At 38.1% G+C, this 21873-nt stretch overlaps 1 protein-coding gene across 2 annotated transcripts in view; it reads right to left on the bottom strand.

The window, feature by feature from the left end:
* LOC135688812 (uncharacterized) overlaps nt 1-21873 on the bottom strand; it is a 33165-nt gene that overhangs the window by 7686 nt on the left and 3606 nt on the right. The window contains exons 2-10 of one of the 2 annotated variants that reach the window (XM_065205837.2): nt 11774-11923; nt 8398-8459; nt 5975-6828; nt 5420-5682; nt 4557-4640; nt 3801-3890; nt 2847-2905; nt 1813-1982; nt 1037-1151 (exon numbers count right to left, since the gene is read on the bottom strand). In XM_065205837.2, the coding sequence (XP_065061909.2) occupies nt 1037-1151; nt 1813-1982; nt 2847-2905; nt 3801-3890; nt 4557-4640; nt 5420-5682; nt 5975-6828; nt 8398-8459; nt 11774-11836 (1760 nt within the window). In that variant the 5' untranslated portion in view covers nt 11837-11923. The other variant, XM_065205838.2, reaches the window with a different exon arrangement.

Genomic DNA, 21873 nt, shown 5'->3' with positions numbered 1-21873 from the left:
CAACTCCCTCTTCCAGACACTCCTCTTCCAGCCACCCCTTCTTCCAGCCACCCCCTCTTTCAGCCACCCCTTCTTTCAGCCACCCCCTCTTCCAGCCACCCCTTCTTTCAGCCACCCCTTTTTCCAGCCACCCCCTCTTCCAGCCACCCCTGCTTTCAGCCACCTCCTCTTCCAGCCACCCCTTCTTTCAGCCAACCCCCACTTCAAGCCACCCCCTCTTCCAGCCACCCCTTCTTCCAGCCACCCCCTCTTCCAGCCACCCCCTCTTCATGCCACCCCCTCTTCATGCCACCCCCTCTTCCAGCCACCCCTTCTTTCAGCCAACCCCCACTTCAAGCCATTCCCACTTCAAGCCATCCCCTCTTCCAGCCACCTCCTCTTCCAGCCACCCCTATTCCATTCAAAAAGATGCATGAAACTAAATAACCATGTTTGTTTGACTTATATGCTATTTAACCACACTATCTATATTTTTCTTGGAAGAAGGAAAGGCGAAAGGATCGGCATTCGGAAAAAGAAATTAAAAAGAAAAAATCAAAACTCAAGCCTTTGGTGTTCCAAGTACTTTTACTAGGCATTCAACATGACGAACCATGGAATACTGATAAACGGCTGTCCAGAGATGTAAGAAGCGCTCATATCAACAAGTTACATGAAGTATCGATAGAGTAATAGTAAAGAAATTCACATTACTGCAGAAATCTAATAATCAATGTAGCTCTATGTATGGTCAAATATGCTCTTATAAATTCGAAAACCCGTTCTCAGCGAATCTTAGTCCAATGTACGTAGCGAATTTTTAAAAAAGAAAAAGGTGCACCTTTTTCATTGCAAGAGTACCTTTTGACCCTTCTAGGTTAAAACTTGACGATGTATAAAAAAACCTTGGTGCACATCGTAGGCTGATTTTTCTTTACACTATTGACAAATGTGATTCTGGTTTGATTTAAAGCAAGTATCTACGAGGAACATGCGAAACGAATCTCAAAAAAAATAGAAATATCAGACATTGTCAATGATAAAAAAGACTGGCTACCTTCGATGTATTTCTGTAAGGCTTTTCATGGCTAACGTCAGCCAATTGTCTGTAAGGGCTTCTAGCTCCATTCTTAGCGTTAGCCACGCATCGCTTTTTGGAGGGCCTAAAAGATCTGCAAGAAAATTAATATATGTAGCACAGAGCAACGAGAAGTGATGGAAGCGAACTGGAAATTGCTGTGCGATTGAAATTAATGTGAAAACGAGCAACGAAATTTTTTATCACTATTAAAGAAGAAAACAAAATAAAATATTCTTTTCCCTGCATGCCCGACAGAGACATGACGTCATCTGGTTCTGCCTATGAACGGCACTTAACAAATACTTTTATAACAATCAACTTCGGCGCTTCTATATCATTGATTTCTGTCTAGGAGCATAGAAACGAGGTGCTGTGTGGAAGGCACTAAACATTAGAGGCTTTCCTATTAAAACAAACGTTTGGGTATTTGTTGAAAATTACTTTCCTTCAAAAATGACACTTTTGATGTGATCTATAATCATATTAGTTTCTCACGCTATTATTTTATCCACACCTGGATATAAATTTTCTGCTCACTTTCGGCAACAAACCGAAATTTAAACTCGAAAAGTGTCGGACAAAAGGTCTTCAGTATGTGTCCGCTATTTCGTGGCATTGACGTAACATTATTCACGGTCTTTCACGCTTAATGTAGTTTTCTTGAATCAACAAAGGATGTAAATATATTTTTGAAAGAAGTGCTTTACATTGTGACTTCTTTCATGGAGCAAAGTATGATGCAAAGTATGTACCTTCTACATTGTTGTTATACATCGTGTATGCCTCTCTGATGCGTCGGTATCTGAACGCCAACTTTCGCATCCAGTCGATGCCACTTCGTCTTGTTGTCGATGCACCAGGTATACCCATACCTCCTGCTGCCATACTTCCGTGAAAACCATCTGTTTCAAAGTTGTAATCCCTGAAAAATAAACAGGTCAGCCTGTCAGCCCCCTTGAACATCCCAAGCAATCGTCAAAACAATTACTGAAGTAAACCCCCAGTAATTAAAATAATGGGGCAACCGTCCAGCCCCCTTATTCTTCACAACTTGGAAAATTGCCCTTAAAATTGCAAAGTTTGGTAAAGGGATTCAAAGTGAAAAGGCCACTTTGCCAAAAAACTCGGAAAAACCCCCGGCGATGGCCCTACCACTTAAATGCTCAGTAACCACCATGGGTAATTCCTTCTTCTTTAAAGTCTTGATACTGGGTCTTGTGTATAGACAACTGGGGATATTCGCAAAGTGACGTAGATCTCTGAGATTTGTACTTTGTTGCATCAGCCGTATCTTACAAACTGTAGCCACATCAGTATTTGAGTCACACAAACCACCATTATACGGTCATAACAACTGCCTTAAAAACTCCAAAATCCCCTCCAATGTTTAATTTCTTTTATAGTTCCTATACATTTAGAATTTTCTTAAACTCAGCTAAAATGTGTCATCAACAAATCGTTTTTGCTTATTAGAGACTATTTTATCAAAATACACTTTAAAATGAGACACGGAGCCTTGACCTGAAAGGAAACTCGAGTCAAACATATTTTTCAGGAGGGGCAGCACGGAAGGGCAATAATAACAAGAAAGTTAAGGTTTGGTTCGTAAATGTGCTTTATTAATGTTGAACTGCACCATTGAGAATATCTGGAACAAAACGTAAATTACTTTTAATCCAGCTAAACATACCAATTCACCACAAATAGTAAATTCTCCGCCATAAGTAAACACAGATATATTCAATAAAATAAATACATTAAAAAACTTAGTAAACCAAAAACTCACGATAGGTCCTGATTATTATCATCTGCCATGACGTCATCAATGTGAACCTGGTCACACTCCTAAAATAAAAAAATAAACTAAAATTTTCCATTTACTGTAGAATTTATTCAAAGGCTATGATTTTTTCGAAGAGGACAAATTTTGAGCCAGAGTCTTTATCAAATGAGACACATGCCCTTTGCATTGTTTCCCATGGTTGCCGATAGCCATATAACGGAATACTTCATCAAGCTAGCTATTCTTAAACCTACAATGCCTGCCAAAAGTACTTGGAACACCCAGCAATTAACGCTGCATTTGATATCTTTCATTCCTTTCATGAATAAAAAATTACTACTTCCACCCCCTTCCCCCTAAAACAATGTTGATGATTTAGAGAAATATCATAAAAGAAGCGCAAAAGAAAGTGCTTCCTAAAATCCTGACCCGTTTGATAGTAAACCAACATTGTTCCGTAGGGGAGAGGGGGATGATTGGTTTTGACCTTGGAAATTGATGTCAGTGTTCCAAGACTTTTGGCAGGCATTGTAGTAAAGGCAAGTGTAGTAGCAAAACGACAACAGATAATTTTTCTTAGAATAAACGATAATTTTATACTGAAAGACTCTGATTGGTAAAGATGTACTAATTCATATTTGAACAGAAATTAATCACTTGGTTGTCACCAATGAAGTTTTTCAATGTTATACAGAAAAACTGTTTTTATGTTTATGAGCAATTGAAAAAAACTATACGCTTGTTCAAGATTGCTGATAATTTGCTTACCTTCAGAGTCTTTCGATAGCGGCACATGATTGGCTTACATTTGCCTTATTGTAACCGATGACTTGAATTGTATGTTTACGTGAATTGGGGTAAGAGCAACTACAACTGATCACGTGAAATCACATGGTGACTCACAAGACTTACAATGGATATGACAGATTGGTAGGTTTCTCGCTGACTAATACTTACTGAGAGATCGCTGAAAAACAAATGCTCCTCCGCAAGATTGAAAATCATTTCCTCCATTCGCAGACCGAGGGACACTGTGGCAGTGTTATCCTATGAAGAAAAAAGCAATGTTCTTATTCTCACTTAATGCTTTATTGCTTATAGTAAACCTGATGCTATTATGCAAAAAAGTTCAGAATCTTAGATCTCGACTGTAGCAAAACGTAATGCTATGATGTTAGTATACAGTTGTAGGCTCGATTTCTTCGGGGTGTGGAGGCCTTCTCGGAAAATTGGGCAATTGTTCTCGTAGAGAGTATCAGCACTTTATCATTGCAATATAAAGTAACCTTAAGACGGGCGAGGATGGCTCAGTTGTTAGAGGCGCTGACTGCAGACCCAAGGAGCCGTGGTTCGAGTCCCTGGCATGACCAAACTTTCACCCAGAGTGGGGAGAGTTGCCAGCTCTCTGTAATTCCAGGCGTAGGAATCATGAGGTGTGGTCACATCGAGAGGAAGGACCAGGACACTGCTCGATAAGCATGGCTTCTCAGTGTCCTAAAAACTACCTTCGGATGCTAGGTAGCAACAAATACAAATACAAATACAAATAAGACGAGAATAGCTGCAATGTACAGCCTTCTCGGATGGGATTTTTAAATACCCCCGACCTTTGTTAGATCCGGATGCTTCATTTACGAAAACTTCGATAAAAAATTCGAAATTCCCCGACAATCCAAACTGCTACTTAAAGAAAAATGATGTGGTAAAAAATACCTTTCCGAATTTCGAATCATAAGCTCCTGTCAGCAGTGAATGAAAGATAATGATTGTCTCGTCGAGGTCCCAAATAAACACTCTCTACGAAAGAATAACGAACAAGTTTTAATAGTTTTACCAGAAACTTCACAAGAATCATTGTTATTACTTAAAATTAATAGGAACCGAAATTATTTTCATATATCCGAATTTTAGAAAGCTAACTATTTTGAGTAAATATGTTTGGCTTTCAAGCCAAGAGGAAAAAGAAAGTCTAAACTTGATCGAAAATTTTGTGTCAAAATGTTTATAACAAAATTGTTCGATCGTTTTTCGATCGTTTTTCCCAATGTTTTACACCTTGTATGACATTTTATAATATGACGAGTGGAAGAAAGCAAAGTATTTTTTATTTCTTAGAACGCTTGCTTCTTATAAAGTCATTCATCACTTATAGCAGAAATCTAGCTACAGCATAACTTGAAATTTGCCTAAAATAATCATTAAAACGACTTAATCTTTGAGTTTATCCCTTTGGTATCAATTCATTTTGTGTTGTAATTAGGTTAGGGATATTTTTTAATCTCTCGAATTAAACTGGTTAAATGTTGCAAAAGGTAATACGGTACAGAAACGTAGATCGCGTCTTCCGTCGAAATACGGTCTTTAAGGTGTTTATCAGGCCTAAACTACTTATTCCAAACGGACAGTAAGTTTCCGGCAAAAATGCTAGATTCTAGAAGGCTAAATTGATGCAACTTCAATCATATTGTTTCATAAGCTTCCCTTTGCAGCGCAGTCCAAACTCTTATTTTATATGCTATTACCCGTTGACGTTAGCGTTAATATTATTTTGTTTTGGACATTGCTGTTTTATGTACCTCAAGGTTCTGTTCTTGATCCGACATTGCCGAACTTGACCTCCGACTCCGTGATTGACGTTTTGGCCCAGACGAACGACTTGTTCGCCGGCCACGCATATGGCTGACCTGCGCGTCTGAGAACACAGATCTCGCATCGTGCATATCTGCTAGGACACGACTGCTGTCCTGAATTGAGGATATTAGCCTCGTATCCAAAGGCTGGGATAAATGACTTGGTTGTAGTCCGTATTGATCGTTCAACGGTGATCCGCGATTGTCACCTGAAGATGTAAGGAACTTTAAGAGAAGTGGTAACAACAGTTAACTGACCACAATAAAAGGCTAAAATTGAAATTAGTCTCATAAAGTCCAACGATTTCTAAATAGAAACTCGTGAAAATGATTAATTTCACTAGAAAGCCGTAATGCAAGCCGAGATAAGTTTGAAAGTGCCTAAATCCGCTTTTGAAAGTGTCTGCTTTTGAACAACCTGTCTTTTAAGGCAAGTTTTGCTTCTTATTATAGGTAAATTTTAAGTGAAGATTACAAAAATATTTATCAAAAATAACAAACCTGTGATTCCTTCCATGGCTGAGACAGGGGTCGTCGGTATTGAGTCATCATGTTGTGAAACAGGAGATGAAGCACTTTCCCGTCTTCCAGAGTTCGGCATATTCATTGGTGTGCAAGACTGACCCCCTAGCTGATCCCCTTGACCCAGCTGCTGCATCATCAGGTTTGTCTGTGGCGTTGGGGGGTATATTTGTGTTGTACCACACGATGTTAAAAAGGATGGCTGTTTTGTCAGAGGAAAATTCCCATACCAGTAGTTATTCATTGTTGTTGGGGTGCTATCTCGAAACTGCGAGAACAGAGTCTGATTACCGTAGCCAGCAGTCGGATGTGGGGGGAAGCTTAAGCTTGGGGGATGAAGAGGGGGGAATGGCAGGATGCCCAATGGCTTTCCACTGTTTCCTAGCATCCCATTCGTTGACTCATTCGTTGATGAGTAGTATGGCGGAAGTCCTATACCAGGTGGTTGGTACATATATGGGTTAGAGGCCCCAGAAGATAAAGATCTCTGAGAACTTGAGCCAGTGGAGTCTTCGTTTGCTGACGTAGTTGCAATTAAACCAGACGTGGACTGACTAAATGTATACTGAAGTAGGCTTGGATACTGGGAGAATAATGAGTTGCTTTGCGTAAACGGACTACCGACAATACTATTTGAGGCCTGAGAACTGCAAAATGGCGTTGTCAATGGTAACATTAGTGGTGGCGAGCATGCAATAACAGTGTTTGGCCCACCTAGGCCAGTTAGCAGCGGTTTTGTATCAGGGCCTGGGCTTCTTCTTAAGAATTCAGACAAGGACGTTTGTGGATTCGCCAAGGATCTTGTCAGCTCGATCGGATCTGATTTGATATTACTGAAAAGAACAGTCGAGAAGGTAACGATGGAGCTAGCAGGAAAAGCTTTGTTAAATCTTCGCAGTGACAATCGCAAGAATTAAAACCCAGGCCATTATTAGAGTGAAACCCAAGCCAGAATATGAAAAAACGAATATTGGATTATATTTACAATTAATTAGTTCCTTAATTAAAATTAGGTAAACAAACTAATTCCTCAAAATTTCTTGTAACCCAGATAATTTGTTATTAGCTTTTAATAAATCAGAAATAATCTAAAATTTAGAGTTACAAATTCAGATATCACGCATAAAACGAATAGCATGCCAAATCTAGAAATTGTATTAAATAATTGCTTCAAGGTGAAGAAAAGCATCTTCTAATGACGGCACATATTGTAAATATCTAAATATTGTAAACAGGCACAAATAAAAATATAAAATTATGCACCTTTTAAGTATTGTTGAATCACCTAATTTTTTTACTTATAACTACTTACTCTATCAAACACACTAAAATTGATTCACTTATTCACTCTTGCCTCCCACATCTCCCTAATTGATGGTGATATATATTTTTCGGACACAACATGTGCTGTCCCCTTTAAAGAAAATTCTAACATTCTTCAATAATTCCTGCTTTCCTGTGCTATCAAACTAACCTTTTCAAAAAGTCTGTATCATAAAAATGATTTCTAGAGCCTTCGGGTGGAAATTTACAATTCTAAAGGGAGTTATTACTGAAAAACCCGTCTTGAACTGGTAATTCTATCCTACACTGCCTGCCAAAAGTCTTGGAACACTGACGTCAGCTTCTAACGTCAAAATCAATCATCCCCTTCTCCCAAATGGAACAATTTTGGTTTACTATGAAACGGATAAGAATTTTAGGAAGCACTTTCTTTTGCGCTTCTTTTATGATATTTCTCTAAATCATCAACATTGTTTTCGGGGAAAGGGGGCGGAAGTAGTAATTTTTTTCGGAAAAGAAATGAAAGATATAAAATGCAATGCAGATGGCTGGTTGTTTTGTACTTTTGGCAAGCATTGTAGCTCTGTGCGTGTGACACTGGCAATGGAGTAGAGGCTGTTGGACAGTATTAATTGAACAAAACCAGATTCCAAGTACTTCAATTAAAGCAAAGATTCAGAATTGATATCAAAATGATCCACTGATATGCTACACACAACGTCAAGTTAATCTTTCAATTAACTTTTATCTCTAGCATGTCCTGTCTTCCGCGTTGGCATTTATCACTTTTAGAAGTCAAAGAAACTTAATGTGCTTTACGATTATTGAAATCACTACCAATTGGACAGCAAAGATAATTTGTCTAAATGACCTCGCTCCATCGTTTCGCATACCAAAGAGGCAAATATCAATTCGTGAGACATCAGAAAACGCCTGAACTTTTAAATAGCATAGTTGTTAAAAAATGGAATTTAATCACTTCATTTGGGGAGGGGGGGCTAATCCAATGACACGTCAAGAATGGGCGAGGGTTTTGCCAGAGGCTTGTTATTGGCTTTTTTATGCATTTAGCTACAACAGTCATTTCAAATACAAAGATTGTGAATAATGATAATTACCAGTCATCTTCAAAAACATTGCCATTTTCATCTGTACTTCCAACGGAGCGCAATCGCTTGGACTGAAACAAAGAGAAGGCGATCTGTGCTATAAATAGGGAAAAGATTGCTCGTGCAACCAGCAAGAATATGAAAGGATAATAAAGCGATTAATTCTTAGCCAAGAGCCAAACAGCTTATTGTCCAACAGTAGCAATGTTTGAATTCAGATCAAGGAATTCTCGGTGGAGTTATGTTCAATCATTCAGGTCCCGTTAAAAAATATTACAGAATTCATGTTATTTGTCTTCAAGAGAATTTCGAACAACAAGTGCGGTGTCACTTGGGGGGCTGAAGCTCCAACCCCTTCCAGCCCCCACTTTTTTCCTACATAAGGAATTTTTTACCATTTTTTCTATTGTTTACCATTTAATATTTTTTCTATTGATTTTTAGATCGAAGCATGAAAAAAGGAGAAGAAACTGTTTATATACTGGATGCTCCTATTATATCTATTTGCTAACATGTTAACATTTTTTTTAGTCTTTGTTTATTATTAGCATTAACTCAGTAAATTTCTTTCTGTATCATTGCAATCTCTTTATTCTGGATGTAAAATCAGGCACAAAGTTTATACCAAAGATTTGTAAACCACTTTATAACAATTAAATATGTGTAAACTACTTTTGGTAAGTCAAGCAGCGTCTGTAGCCATCTTGCATTCTCACAAGTAATTAACAGAGTCTTTTGAAGGCAATCTGTCACGATGTGATTGATTATAAGAACAAAGAGATTTTTTATTGTTTCCAGTCCACCTTTAATTGATCGCATTGTAAAAAATATGGCGGAGCGCTGGAATCGTGTTTAGGCTATTGTTCCAACTATTGTTCTCGTTAACCAATCCACAACGAGACAGATTGCCTTTAATCTAAAAGACGGTTTCCACTTGATTCTCTCTGGTCACGCGACTGATCAAATGGACATTTACGCATGCGCAAATTGAACTTCGTTGAACTACTGAGCGACTGGTCGCGTGGAAACCCGCCTCAAGTGACGTAGCAAACAAATTTGTCAGCAAAAACGATAGCAGGATCCATTGACTCACTTCATAAACGGATAATTTTCAACCCGGTTTTGTTTTTACCCGGGCTCGTGAAAAGGGTGCCTCAGATGTTCTATAGTTTAGAGTAACTTTTTGACAAGGTATATAAACCCAATGGAGAACATCTTCGGCAACTCAGTTCATGTTTAGTTTCAGTGCCGTTTTCTCAGAGCTTTTGTACCAGTGTATTAGAAAAAAAGATTAAAAAACAAAACGATGGCAGGAAATACATTTTCGGTCGATGTGAATCTTGTTATCATTAACTTAACTGATTTTTAAACTTTTTTAATTTACATGTATATTGCGTAACTTCAGTGTCAAAAGTTTAACGTTCTATTTCACAATAGTTGGTATTGATCCTTCATATGGTGGCAATTTTCTTTCTATTCCCCGTCATCTCTCACTAGAGTTTTAGCATGACTCCTCCCATCACTACTTTTTCCAATAAACAATGATCAGTTTTTTCTGAGCAACGTCCAATTGTCTATCCTGAGCGGCAAAGTATTTTGCTAAATTCTGGACAGGGAGTTGTTATCAGCCAGTATAATTTCAAAACCTTGCGTGTCAGACCTGACAAGGGTCGTTCATCCTACGTCACTAAACTTGATCCTTAGTGCACCATGGATCAATTGTTCGGCGCCGTTTCTGGGCAGAATACTTTCATGCTGTAAATTTTTGCACTTGTTTTTTGCATATTCAAGACAACATTCGAGCCAAATGTCGAAGGACATAGATCAGCAGGTCAGGAGGTCAGTAGGTAACAACGACTTGAAACCAGATGTGAGAGTAGCTTGGAACCTGGCTTAAGAAAAATCTGCCTTGAAATGGAAGGGGGGGGGTATTCTCTGATGCTATCAAATGTTCGAGCCGCATGAACCCTACTGCTTATATTTGTAGCAAACGTATAGAAGGAATGAATTCCTGCTTTGCAGATATTGTATGGACATCAAATTTGAACTTTTGCAATTATTGACTGCCTAGACATCTCTGTTCTACAATGTGAGCAAATAATTTGAAAATCCAGCTTCTCAAAAAGGAACTGTCATTATAAGGAACTTTTGTTAATTTTACTGTTTCTCACAGAAAAAACCGGGAAAAAATACATCCAATTACAGAATATATGATATTGAAACATGCGAAGTATATTATGGGATGAATGATTTCTAATTAAAATATCCAAGCGAAGTCTAGATCCATTGCACAGATTCTAAAAGAGTCTTAAAAAGTACAATATAACAGTTTATAGTTACTTAAAGTGAGAGGGCGAATTGCGAAATTCATTTTATTAGAGAGCGAGAGACGTATTTCAAATCCCTACCTTGCATTAAACAAAGGATGCTAATTTTAATCTGCTTTTATAATCCGTCATAAAATTTAAAACTTACGCCGTGAACAGCTGTTTTTATGCTTGTAAATCCGTCATCAAAAGTCACTGATTTACAAGGGGCCAAGAAATCATCCACTTTGACACGGCTAAGCCAGCCAGAATCCACAAAGATTTCTTCCCGATAAAATTTGTCGAAGCAAGCTTGGGCGATTGTCAGCCTAGCACCGTATCATGTTGCAGTTTATATGGCGTGATCTGACCACATGGAATGCCTCACTTGTTCTAATCGCAAACTATCATGGATCCTGGTCAATGGCTTATATAAAAACAATTCTGAAGGATTCAGCTTTTTGGAAGATTTTAAAATACTTCAGAACCTACTCATTCCTTTGAGTGAAATGATTTCACAACCAGAAAAGGCTATTTGAGTATTTGTAGTGAAAGAGTCCTTTGACTCGACACGCGAGTGAAATCCACAGAAATCAGAATTGTCTTTTCTTGCACACGTATCAGAATCAGACCCTTAAGATATGCAAAAAAGTTAAGAAACGAGAGTATCCTTTCTATATTGTGTGCAAATGATTATTTTCGACGAGCTGATCAGGAGTTATAAACAGAATACCAGAATTTGGTCAACCTGCTGTTGAAATATCTCTCTTGATATCTGGAATTAGTTGTCCCTCATAAATTAATTGACTTACGGCTGAAGTTATTGGCACACTAGAAACTACTGAAGATTCTAATCAGGAATCTCGAGTTAGGAATCTCGTGTAAAGCTAGCCTCTGTTTCAGGTCAGGATGTGGACGTACCAATCCACCCGCCCCTGTGTTGATGTGAGTACTTCTTTTGCGCGTGAAATTCTCAATCTTATGTTTCTGACTTTTGATGCTGTTGCGCACGATTAATTTTTTACTCAAATTGAAGATAGTGATAAAGAAATAATAGAAGCGTAGAAAATATCATTTACCGGGGGTGGCGAAGCTAGTGATTCTTGCTCAGCCTGAAGACCAGTCATTGCCATAGCAACCATGAACTTTCATTAGAAATGGCGGATTAACCAATGTTTAGATCTCCTTTAACGTCATTACAAAGCTTCAAGAAAGCACAAACAAAGTATCTGAAAAAGAAAACATTAAAAATTTAGAACATACAAACATGCTTTCATTCCACGACTGTATTAATGGGAGATAACATCTAACCAACTTCTAGACTTTTGTAAGAATTCCTAACCTTTATTTGCAAGCAGGCCTGTCTACATGGCCGCAAATATGTTCGCGCTAGAAACCACAATGGCATCTATTTTTGCAAATTCAATTGGAATTCACCAGAAAGGTTATGGTTCATGTATCGATCAGTAAACAGTTTGTTTTGACGTCACACTTTCAAACAGTACACTACCTCAGCACTTAAGATAACTAACAAACCATTATTCAAGATCCAAAGTCTTCCAAGTTCTGATAAGAGTGTTCATACAAGTTGTGAACATCTGTGATTTTGAAATTAAAGAAATTAAGTTGCAAGGACTCTGTCTTTGAGATTTTGTCTTATAGAAGCGAGTGACGAAGACAGGAACCTTATCATAGGAACTGCCTGTTTATATGAAGGGCCAATAACAAAGATAGCAAAACGATACTTTCAACATTTCTTCATGATTTGTATACAATATTTCTTGATTGTACAAATAAGGGATTTTAGTATTTCAGACAGTTAAATTTTGACTGAAAGGGCTCTTGTAGCCCTTTTGCCCTATTAAAAACAGGTAATCATCATTGCTAACATCCTCAAGGATAATAATTGCCTCTGCTTTGATCTTTGCTATCAGCTCCAACCCCCCCCCCCACCCCTTTCTGAACGGAAGTAAAAAGCCAGTAATAAGTTCTTCCAGAATTCTTGAACAAAGCGACACGCTTACATCTGAATCCTGCACCCATTGAGACCTCATTTCATTGACCGCTCAGACAAAAATAGAGCGTCCTTAAACCCTCAAAGTCAGTGGTGTAAAGTCAGGCTTTCATTTGGGGGGGAGGAGGTTCAGGCCTACGATTTTTCGACAAGATGACATCTTGGAATGTCTAGTTTTAAGGAGATTACACAGTTTGATGAAAATAGATGATTTTTGGGCGGGACCCTTTAGATATCTTTGCTGACCACGCCATATTTAAATAGCAAGAAGAACAATCCATTCAAGATTTGTGATATCAAGATCGATATCTCATGTAAGGCAATTGGTGATAAAAGAGGTCAACCAATTACACTTTTGGCAAGTCGTTCATGATAACAACATGATTGTAATTGTAAGGTTGCATTTTCTGCATTTCATCATGTTTTCTTCAGAGGGGAATACCTTTGAAAATAACTTTTGTTTGGAAGAATCCGATGGAAAGTTCGGCTAATCTTTCGGAATTGAAATGAGATATACAATTCATAAGCAGTTTTGATTTTGGTCATATATTGTTTGCTTGATTATCAAGTACTGGCTAATATTTTATCAGCTATGTTCAAATTCTGCAAAAAAGACACATTGCATACCCTTTTGTACAATGGAGGGGGGGGTGTAGCATGTGCTTCCCGGAACTGATTGTTATTGTATATAATTTAATAATGTCATCGTCTTTATATGAATCTTTGTACTCTGTTGTTTGTCTGTTGTTCTGTCTTGATGTGTTGATTAACAAACTGTGATGTTGTATAGAATGATTAGATCTAGATTGTAAAGATCAGTTGTTGGATTGAATATGAACATATGAACGTATGAACTTGTATTTGTCTTCCTCGCTACAGAGAGGTTGTAGAGTCCCATGGGGTAAAAAGGGAAAATGCGGATCACCTGCGAGCGAATCGAGCAGAAAATTTGGCAATTACGCCCCTTAGATAAGCTTAAAGTGTATTCCAGGATGCTTTCTTGCAGTAATTTCGACACGTTAAACGTTTGACATTTATCCGACGAAAGCCCGAATTTTCCGACGAGATCGCTAATTGAGGGGGGGGGGAGCCCCAAAATTTCCGCCACTGTTTGAAAAACTACCAGCTAAAGTGGAGGGTCCCTTGCAAATCAAGCTTTACTGAAGAGGAGCTTCTTGTGGAAAAGCAATGCCCGCCAAAAGTAGTTGGAACACCGATTGTACTCGTAATAAATGTATATTTTACAATGTTGGGAAGAAGGATGATCATGTCGCTAAACATGGGTTACACAATCTGCGCTCCAACATACATTTGTTGTCATTTTTCAGTCGAAATCCAACATTGTATATGGGGGGGGGGGGCGTTTAGTAGGAAAGATGATTGGACTGTTCTAACACTTTGGCGGGCATTGTGGCTTCAGTGCACGGGTAGTTCCAAACTATGCACCTGGTCGTCACTGAAAGGTAAGAAGGCAAAGTCGTGAAGGGGGCTGCCAAGGATACGAGAGAGAAGTACCTCCCTGACAAAATCTGTTAAGCCGTTTCAGCCTTTTTCGATTATGTGCCCTAACTTTTGGTCAGGTTTTTTTTATTCTCATTCGTTTGTTTAAAACTGTCCATTGCCTACAACAAAGAATTATAGGGGATTATATTGATTTTTTTCAGACAAACGGTAATACTAACTTTTTAAAAAGCACATTATATTTTGTTGAGTCTCACAAATCTAAATATAATATTTTACCCTGAAAAAGTGCGATTTTTGTAAACGGTGCTTAAAGAGTACACTCTGTTATTTTTTAATTTCTGTGGAATGAGAAAGAAAGTTATAGTTTTTTTAACAGTAATTTTAAGTCAACCAACTGCCGGAAAATTTCAAATCCAAACTAATTTTCAACCCAGTTTATACTCTCAAATTCTTTTGAATATTAGCAGTCTTTTTATACTTAATCTTAGCAAGTTTCCTATATTATTCGCAAACTGCAAATACTTATAATATACCTTTTTTATAAGAACAATTTTATAAGAACACGAGCCTCAAAACTGTTCAAAAGTTAAGAACAAATTAAGAACAAGCTGAGGCTGAGAATCTGCAAAATGCAATTTTGAATAATGTTTTTTCTCAAAATCGAGGATTTTTAGCGATGTATTCGATGGTTTTTCGTCGAATATTCAAACTTTTCGGCAAATGAAGGTTGTCTCGCTCACTTTGTTGGCAAATGAGGCCTGAACACCTCCCTAGAGCGAAAAAGCTAGCACTCGCACTGCTTACACCCTATTAGATTAAGAACAAATTAAGAACAATCCAGCCTCAGATTTCCGAAAAAATTAAGAACAGTCAGACTGAACTGAAATTTACTGGTTCTTATAAAAAAGAGTGTATATCGAGAATCTTATGGGCGCTAAGATTGGTAGTCTTTTCTCATGAGGTCGCGTTTCAATTTCCATGGTATTAAAGACTTGTTTTCAAAAGACCCTTAATAAAATCCTATCCACCATTTCCCACTCATTCTAAAAAATGGCAGACATGCTGCAATGTAAACAAGATAAATGTTTTTTTAGCTTATCTGTCGAGTTCTGAAACTGTGATTTGCAAACAAGAAACTATTAACAGAAATTCGAGGTAACCGAAACCCTCCAATATTTCTTAGAAAATTTACATTCATGTAAATATTATATTTATCTGGTTGTTAGAAAAACCTTTTGGACTTCAATGAAATAGCTACTAATTATTTTCCTGTTAAATTTTGGTGAAAACTAACCTTGCTTTAAGTTTCAAACATCCTGCATCAAGAAGTGTCATACGAGGAAGACAGTAATGAAACAAAGCGTATCAGTACTATCAAAGCAGGAGATCAGTGAGAAGCTGACTACCTTTGGGAGGAAGTGAACTGAAGCTTCTGGGTTGTTCTGTATCCTCCCTTGATATAGTGTCATTTAAATTAGCCTGCACCGCAGACCCAATCCTCCAAAGAGAATAGGGGGATTGGAGGATTGGGTCTGCGGCGCAGGCTACATTTAATAAGGAGAGAAGGGAATGGTTGATCATGTGAAAAATCTTCTCTTATTGTCTTCTTCTACTCCCAGTGGCGGTTTTGGGGACAGCGGGGCCCGGGGCCAAAAACATCTGCGGGGCCCGGGGCCAAAAACATCTGCGGGGCCCGGGGCCAAAAACATCTGCGGGGCTCTTGTCATCTTTTTTTTAGGTGTGGGGCCCCTTATGGCTATCATAAGCGTGGGACCTGGGGCCATGCCCCCTGACCATCCTTAAAACCGCCACTGTCTACTCCAGGACATTTCTTGGCCATTTAGGTCCACTTTTACAACAACTAAGGAGAGTACATAAATATGATTCCTACTTGTTATAAGACACTACATATTTTCAAGGGTTTTTAAGAGCTGTTCATTGTCAATGCCCTGTACTTTTGTTTTCAACAGTGGCAAGAGCGAGAGTCCTTTTAAAGGGCTTTCAGATCGGTGAGTAAAACAAACAGAGCTCTATTCACTTTGAAATTTCAAAAAACTATTAATTTCGGTGGAGATGCACGGGATTATGAAATCCAGGCTGCTTCTAAAAGAAGAAAGCTCCATAATGAAACGGGAAGGACCTAACTAACCACCTCATCAACTTCACATACTTTCTATTTGAATTTTATGACCCTGGTTGACCTCCAAAGCCAGGCTAACGATGTTGAAATGCTTGCAAGTCTCCATGACCATGAGGTACTCCTAAACGCAAAATTGGCAGGAGAACGCATAGCCACTGAATGAAAGCTTTCTCTGTTCTCCTTCGCAGCGTGAACCTGAAGAGGTTTATTACCATGGATTTGTTTAAATGGAAGCAATGTTCAACACTGAGGAAGAGACGAAGCGAGATGAAGCGAACGTGTGAATCAACTGTAGATGCTTAACCGTGTATGTACACGTTTTTTACTAAGAAAGCAGTACTCGGCTTTTTAAAAGTTAAGAAAGTTCAGTACTATATTTTGAAACCTAAAAAGTTAAAAAGTTTAGATTAGCTGGCATTTCATAATGTTTCGGATGATTTTATTAAAACCAGACGAAATAGATGGTGTCGCAATCATAAGTTTGCATAATAGAGTTCTCAAGTGTTAAGTCACAAAACGTTTTTGTAGGATTTTCAAATTTTGACCACATAACGTGAAAGAACACCATAAAATACTTCCATTTATGCAAAACCAGTTAAATTCGTAAAAAATCGGGTGAGCTATGGCCGATAGAAGATTTGAAGTTTGCTAACGGATTACTATTATTTTGGCTTAGTTCATAAAGTTATGAACTGAGACCAAAATCAAATTATGCAAGATTACAGAAATTATGCTAAATTTCAAATACAGGCTATCCTGTTTTAAAAAGAGGCTAGCGCATGCGTAAATTAGAAAGAGTGGCCAAAATGTGATTTTAAAAAGGAAATTAAACTTTATCATATAAAATGAACATAAACAGCTAAGAAAACCAATGCAATCAATTAATTATCAATTATGGGTATATGTAGTTATGTATATGTAGAAGATAAATGGCCCATAATGCATTGCCAACTTAGATAGTAACCATTCAACTAGACCTCTAGAAAAGACGTCACTAATAACCCTTGCTTCCTTGTACTGGTATGTTATGATACGATGATATCACAAATATGCTCACATGATAATAGCCACACATTCGGGTGTAATGTGTTTCCATGCAGTTACGATAGACAGCGGATCACTTGTTCTAGATTAATGCTAGAATTATGCTAGATTCAAGTTATGCCAGATTGTGTGCTAACGGGTGATTTTTTGGCCAAAATGGTGCTGAAAGCATGATAGTATGCTAGATCTGGTCCCCCCGGGGGGTACTGAGAGGGGTACGGTCCCATTAAGGCCTGAGAGGGGTACGGTCCGTTTGAGGGTCTTACCAAATGGCTACCAAATGGCTACCAAATGGCTACCAAATGGCTACCAAATGGCCCATTTTCGAAAATAACCGAACTGCTCAGTTTAGCTTACAGCAACAACCGTCCCGAAACAACAACAATCAATTATGAAGATATTTGTCAAAAAAGGACCAGGAGAGCACAAAGAAATGGATGCTAGCAAGGAAATATTTTCGGTTTTTATGCTACCGTTTGAGGGGATTTGTCAAGAATTACTACCATTGAAGGTAATTTTCTAAAATGTTAGCCTTGGCCCTCTTTGATCCTGAGCGGACTCCCCTGTCAGGCCATAATGTGATTACCCCCCCCCCCCCTGGGAATCTGGTCACACTGTTTGATGGGCAAGATCTTGTGCTCATCTGGTCATATCTCAGCAAATTCGTGATACCTTTTACTGATTTTGCAGATTTAGAGGAATTTCATGATGTCCTTTCAAGTTATGGGCAAAAATTTCAAAAACTCTAAAAAGATCGCTTCGAGTACTGAAGTTTCATAACTTTTTCAGATTGTCAATTAATCGTTTCTTATCGTGAGGTTCTTACGTACTCTTGAAGACTTGGATGGCGAAAAACAGAAAACTATTATGTGAGGTTACTTTGTTTACACTCTTTAGTCCTCGTCGGGAGATTATTTGAACAGGGAAGTCTGCTCTAACAAATTAGCGGCCAATTCTGGATTATTATTTCAAATATCAAAGCATAATATTTGATAGCATCTGATCCTACTAGGCTCTTACAGAGAATTGTTCATAAATGCATTCTGTTTAACCCAAGCCTGCTCAAAGTCAAACAGTGAACTCGCAAAGTCATAGTTGTTCTTCTAAGCAGTGGCAGTTTAAAGTGCCTACGAAATGAAATTTAACTCATAGTTTTTTTGAAAGAAATTTAAACTTTTACATGTTGTTGATATATAAAACGAAAATTAACTCGAAAATTTGCACGGGAAAGTTTGTTTCAGGGGTTTTAAGAACACACAATGTTTGCAGTTGGTTCTGTCTTCATTATAAACACACGATACCACTTCGTCATGCCTGTTGGTCAAACAATGGTGAAAATTGTGAAACTAGCATGAAATTTTGCAAAAAGGGGTAGTTTGATAAGCTGAGAAAGATAGGATGTAGAACCCAACTGAAAATTGCCCCTTATGGCCATTTTCAGAATGGGGTTCTTTCCCCCCAAGCCCTAACGGCGCTATTACAATTTCTCTTCTGAAAGTGTGTACAATAGCACGAAACTTTTGTCGAAGTGGAGGATGTAGGGAATGTTAGCAAAATACTTTTTGAAGAAGCTGTTGGTAATTTTTGTCCATTGAAGTTACAAATTCAAGGCAGTAATGAAACCAAAACTTGTTGATTTCTTTTGCAACACCAAAACCCACTTCGCCCTACCATTACTCTTTTAGCACTTATTCGTATTTTGCCAGTGGCGAAGCCAAGTTTCGAGGGGTGGTCAGGCTCAGATGCGGACTACCACGCCCTTCTTTACCACGCCCAACAATAAGACGCCTAATTCTGATTTCTGAAAACAAGAACTTATTTTCGTTGGTAAATTTATCATAGGAAACTAAGTTTCTGACTTAGCAGCAATAATTTATGTGCTCAAACGAAGATCCAAAAAGTAAATAAATAAATCACCTTTGATCAGAAATTTGCCTCACATATTTGTTGTTAATAATTTGGCTGTCTGCTAGAAATTCGCATTGAAAATATTTTCAAGCCTAAAACCATCTTCCTTTCTTCCGGACATCTCCTCCAGTAAAAAACGTCAAGAAAGACGAAGACAAGGCGCAGTTTGTATATGGTACCTAGATTTCTTATGCTTTGCTTTTAGGCCTGTTAATGTAAGGGGGGGCTGGTCTGGTTAACCACACACCATTCAAACATCCTCTCAAATATGATTTCAACCGTTTGAAGGTCATGTTAGGTTGTATTCTATTCTATTCCACCATTATCCTGATTGCCTTCGAAAAAGAAGCTTAGCATCAATGTTTGAAGACAAAAATGAAAGTAAAATACACAACACGTGGACGTATATATAACACGAGCGCAAAAAACAAACAGACAGGGCCCCTTGGTTTAGTTTTATTTCCTGGTTCTAGCTTAATTTCATGTTATTTGTCTCTCCTTTACTACAACTGTTTTTGTGTAGATTGTAAATTTGGATACTGTTTTTAAATACCTCCAATGCATCATAAATGTTACAGAGAAATTCACAGATAAATAATTTTCCGTTATTCCTCAAGCTCTGCCATGGCAATGTTTCGCACAAAAATTGTTGCAAGTGAAATGTTGCATCATTTGGCTACACACGTTGCACAATTGGACAGGCTCATGCATCGTTTTCTCCATCCGCCAGGGTCACACAGTACACTCTTTCATTAGAACCAGATAAATTTTGCCGATTCTCGATGTTCTTAACTTTTTGACAATTTTAGGCTCAAATGTTCTTAAAATTGTTCTAATCTTAAAAGCGATATTTTGCAAATATTTGAGAGGTTACATACTGTATATAGTTTCTAAGACGTTAGACGTTAGACTTGCATAGTTTTGTTCTGTTGACATGACATAATTTTCAAAATGCGAATTGCTTTTTTATATCTCTCATCTGAAGCTGGGTATGTTCTAGCCTTGTTCTTATTCTTTGGGCAAATCGAGCCTCAGTGTTCTTACAAAGTATGTTCTTATAAAAAGAGTGTGTTTCATCTTCATTACAAATTTTGCGGCTTCACTTTTTGCTTGGTTTTCTTCCTGCATTTATTCGAGCTGTGCTTTTCCGTTAAATTTGAAAACAACTAAAAACACAAGGAAATACAATGTTTGATCGGCGATTCGAATTCGAACACAGTTCGTTTAAAAAAAGCAGACAAAAATGTTTCATCGCTTGGCCACCCGCACAAATTCGGCGTAAAAATCCCTGCAAGGACTCTTGGCCATTTCCAACTTATTGTCTGACCTCACACCCTTCATCCATTGAAAGTTCGCCCCCGCCCCCTTTCAAGCTGGCGTCAATATCTGATAATACCTTGAACCAGTTTTGGATTATCACTTGAAAGCTGACCCAAACAGACATTAGCAGAAGCGCGCGCTTTGGCTTCGAATATCACAACAAATCGAAACATCGAGTAAAGCTTATCATGTGACAGCACAATACGGGTTTTGGAGATCTCCGGGCCACATGGAAGAGAGGGCCGTTCAAGAGGGCAGGTAGAAATCAAGCCTAAGCCAGTGATCAAAGTTGACGCAATGAAGCCCCATTCCCCATTGTTTTGATAAGTCGCTTCGTCTGACAACGTCGCGAGCTTAGTTGCTTAGGCCAAATTGAGGAAACAAACCTTTGGCCATTTTCTACATACATGTAATTTCCACTTATAGCCACACCAACGTTTGCTTGAAAAGCTGTGACAGTAAGCGGAGGTTGACCATAAATAGAACTGAATTGAACAGTTTTGCGTATTTTGGCCTAAAATTTATATGACTGGGAACAATAGTGTGACTACAAGCACAGTTTTTAAAAGCAGATTCGACTGTATCATGCTTTATAAAGCCCTGAAATACTTAAAACTAAGAAAGGCTAAAAGAAATAACAGTTGCAACTCTTAAAAGCGAAGTTGAAAATGAATTACCCGAGGCTTTAACGTTCCTCAGCCCCTGAGCAGGCTGTAATGCTTAAAAGCAAGGACGAGGAATTGAATCGATAGTTGCACTTAACGTCTGGAAGCATTTGATAATGGCACCAACCATGCTTGTGTTGATACAGCGATTAAATGATTAGGCATTCATACGGCAGAATCACAAAATCTGGCCTAAAATTATCAGTTATGTTCAGCTCACATTTTTACGAATCATTCTTCAAGTAACTGAAAGCCTGAAATCTGTTCAATGGATTTTAAACCTTTAATCAATCGATATGATAGGTCCACGACTTGAAAATGATAAACAATTTTCGAACATTTCGTACTATTTTCAAATCAAATTGAATTACTTCAATTTTTAAAGCTGTTCTTTTAAAGACTTTTAACTACAGCTCCCGACAACAGTGGTCATTCTAGGTCGCGCCTGGAAGTATTAAAATCTAGGCCACACCAAAAGTTTACTCTATAAACACGCTGTCAATTCAATAGAGTTATGGACACAATCAGCTTGCTCACATCATTTGGTTTTTTCAGGTTGGAAGGCAAACATCCTAACATCCTTGTTAACATCAAACAACAGCTTGAAACAGTTCTGATGGCCTG

This window comes from Rhopilema esculentum, chromosome 9 (genome assembly GCF_057945365.1).
Source record: "Rhopilema esculentum isolate cy_ngs chromosome 9, ASM5794536v1, whole genome shotgun sequence".
Lineage (NCBI taxonomy): Eukaryota > Metazoa > Cnidaria > Scyphozoa > Rhizostomeae > Rhizostomatidae > Rhopilema > Rhopilema esculentum.
Note: the sequence above shows the minus strand (reverse complement) of the source record. Positions and strands in the feature narration are given on the sequence as shown.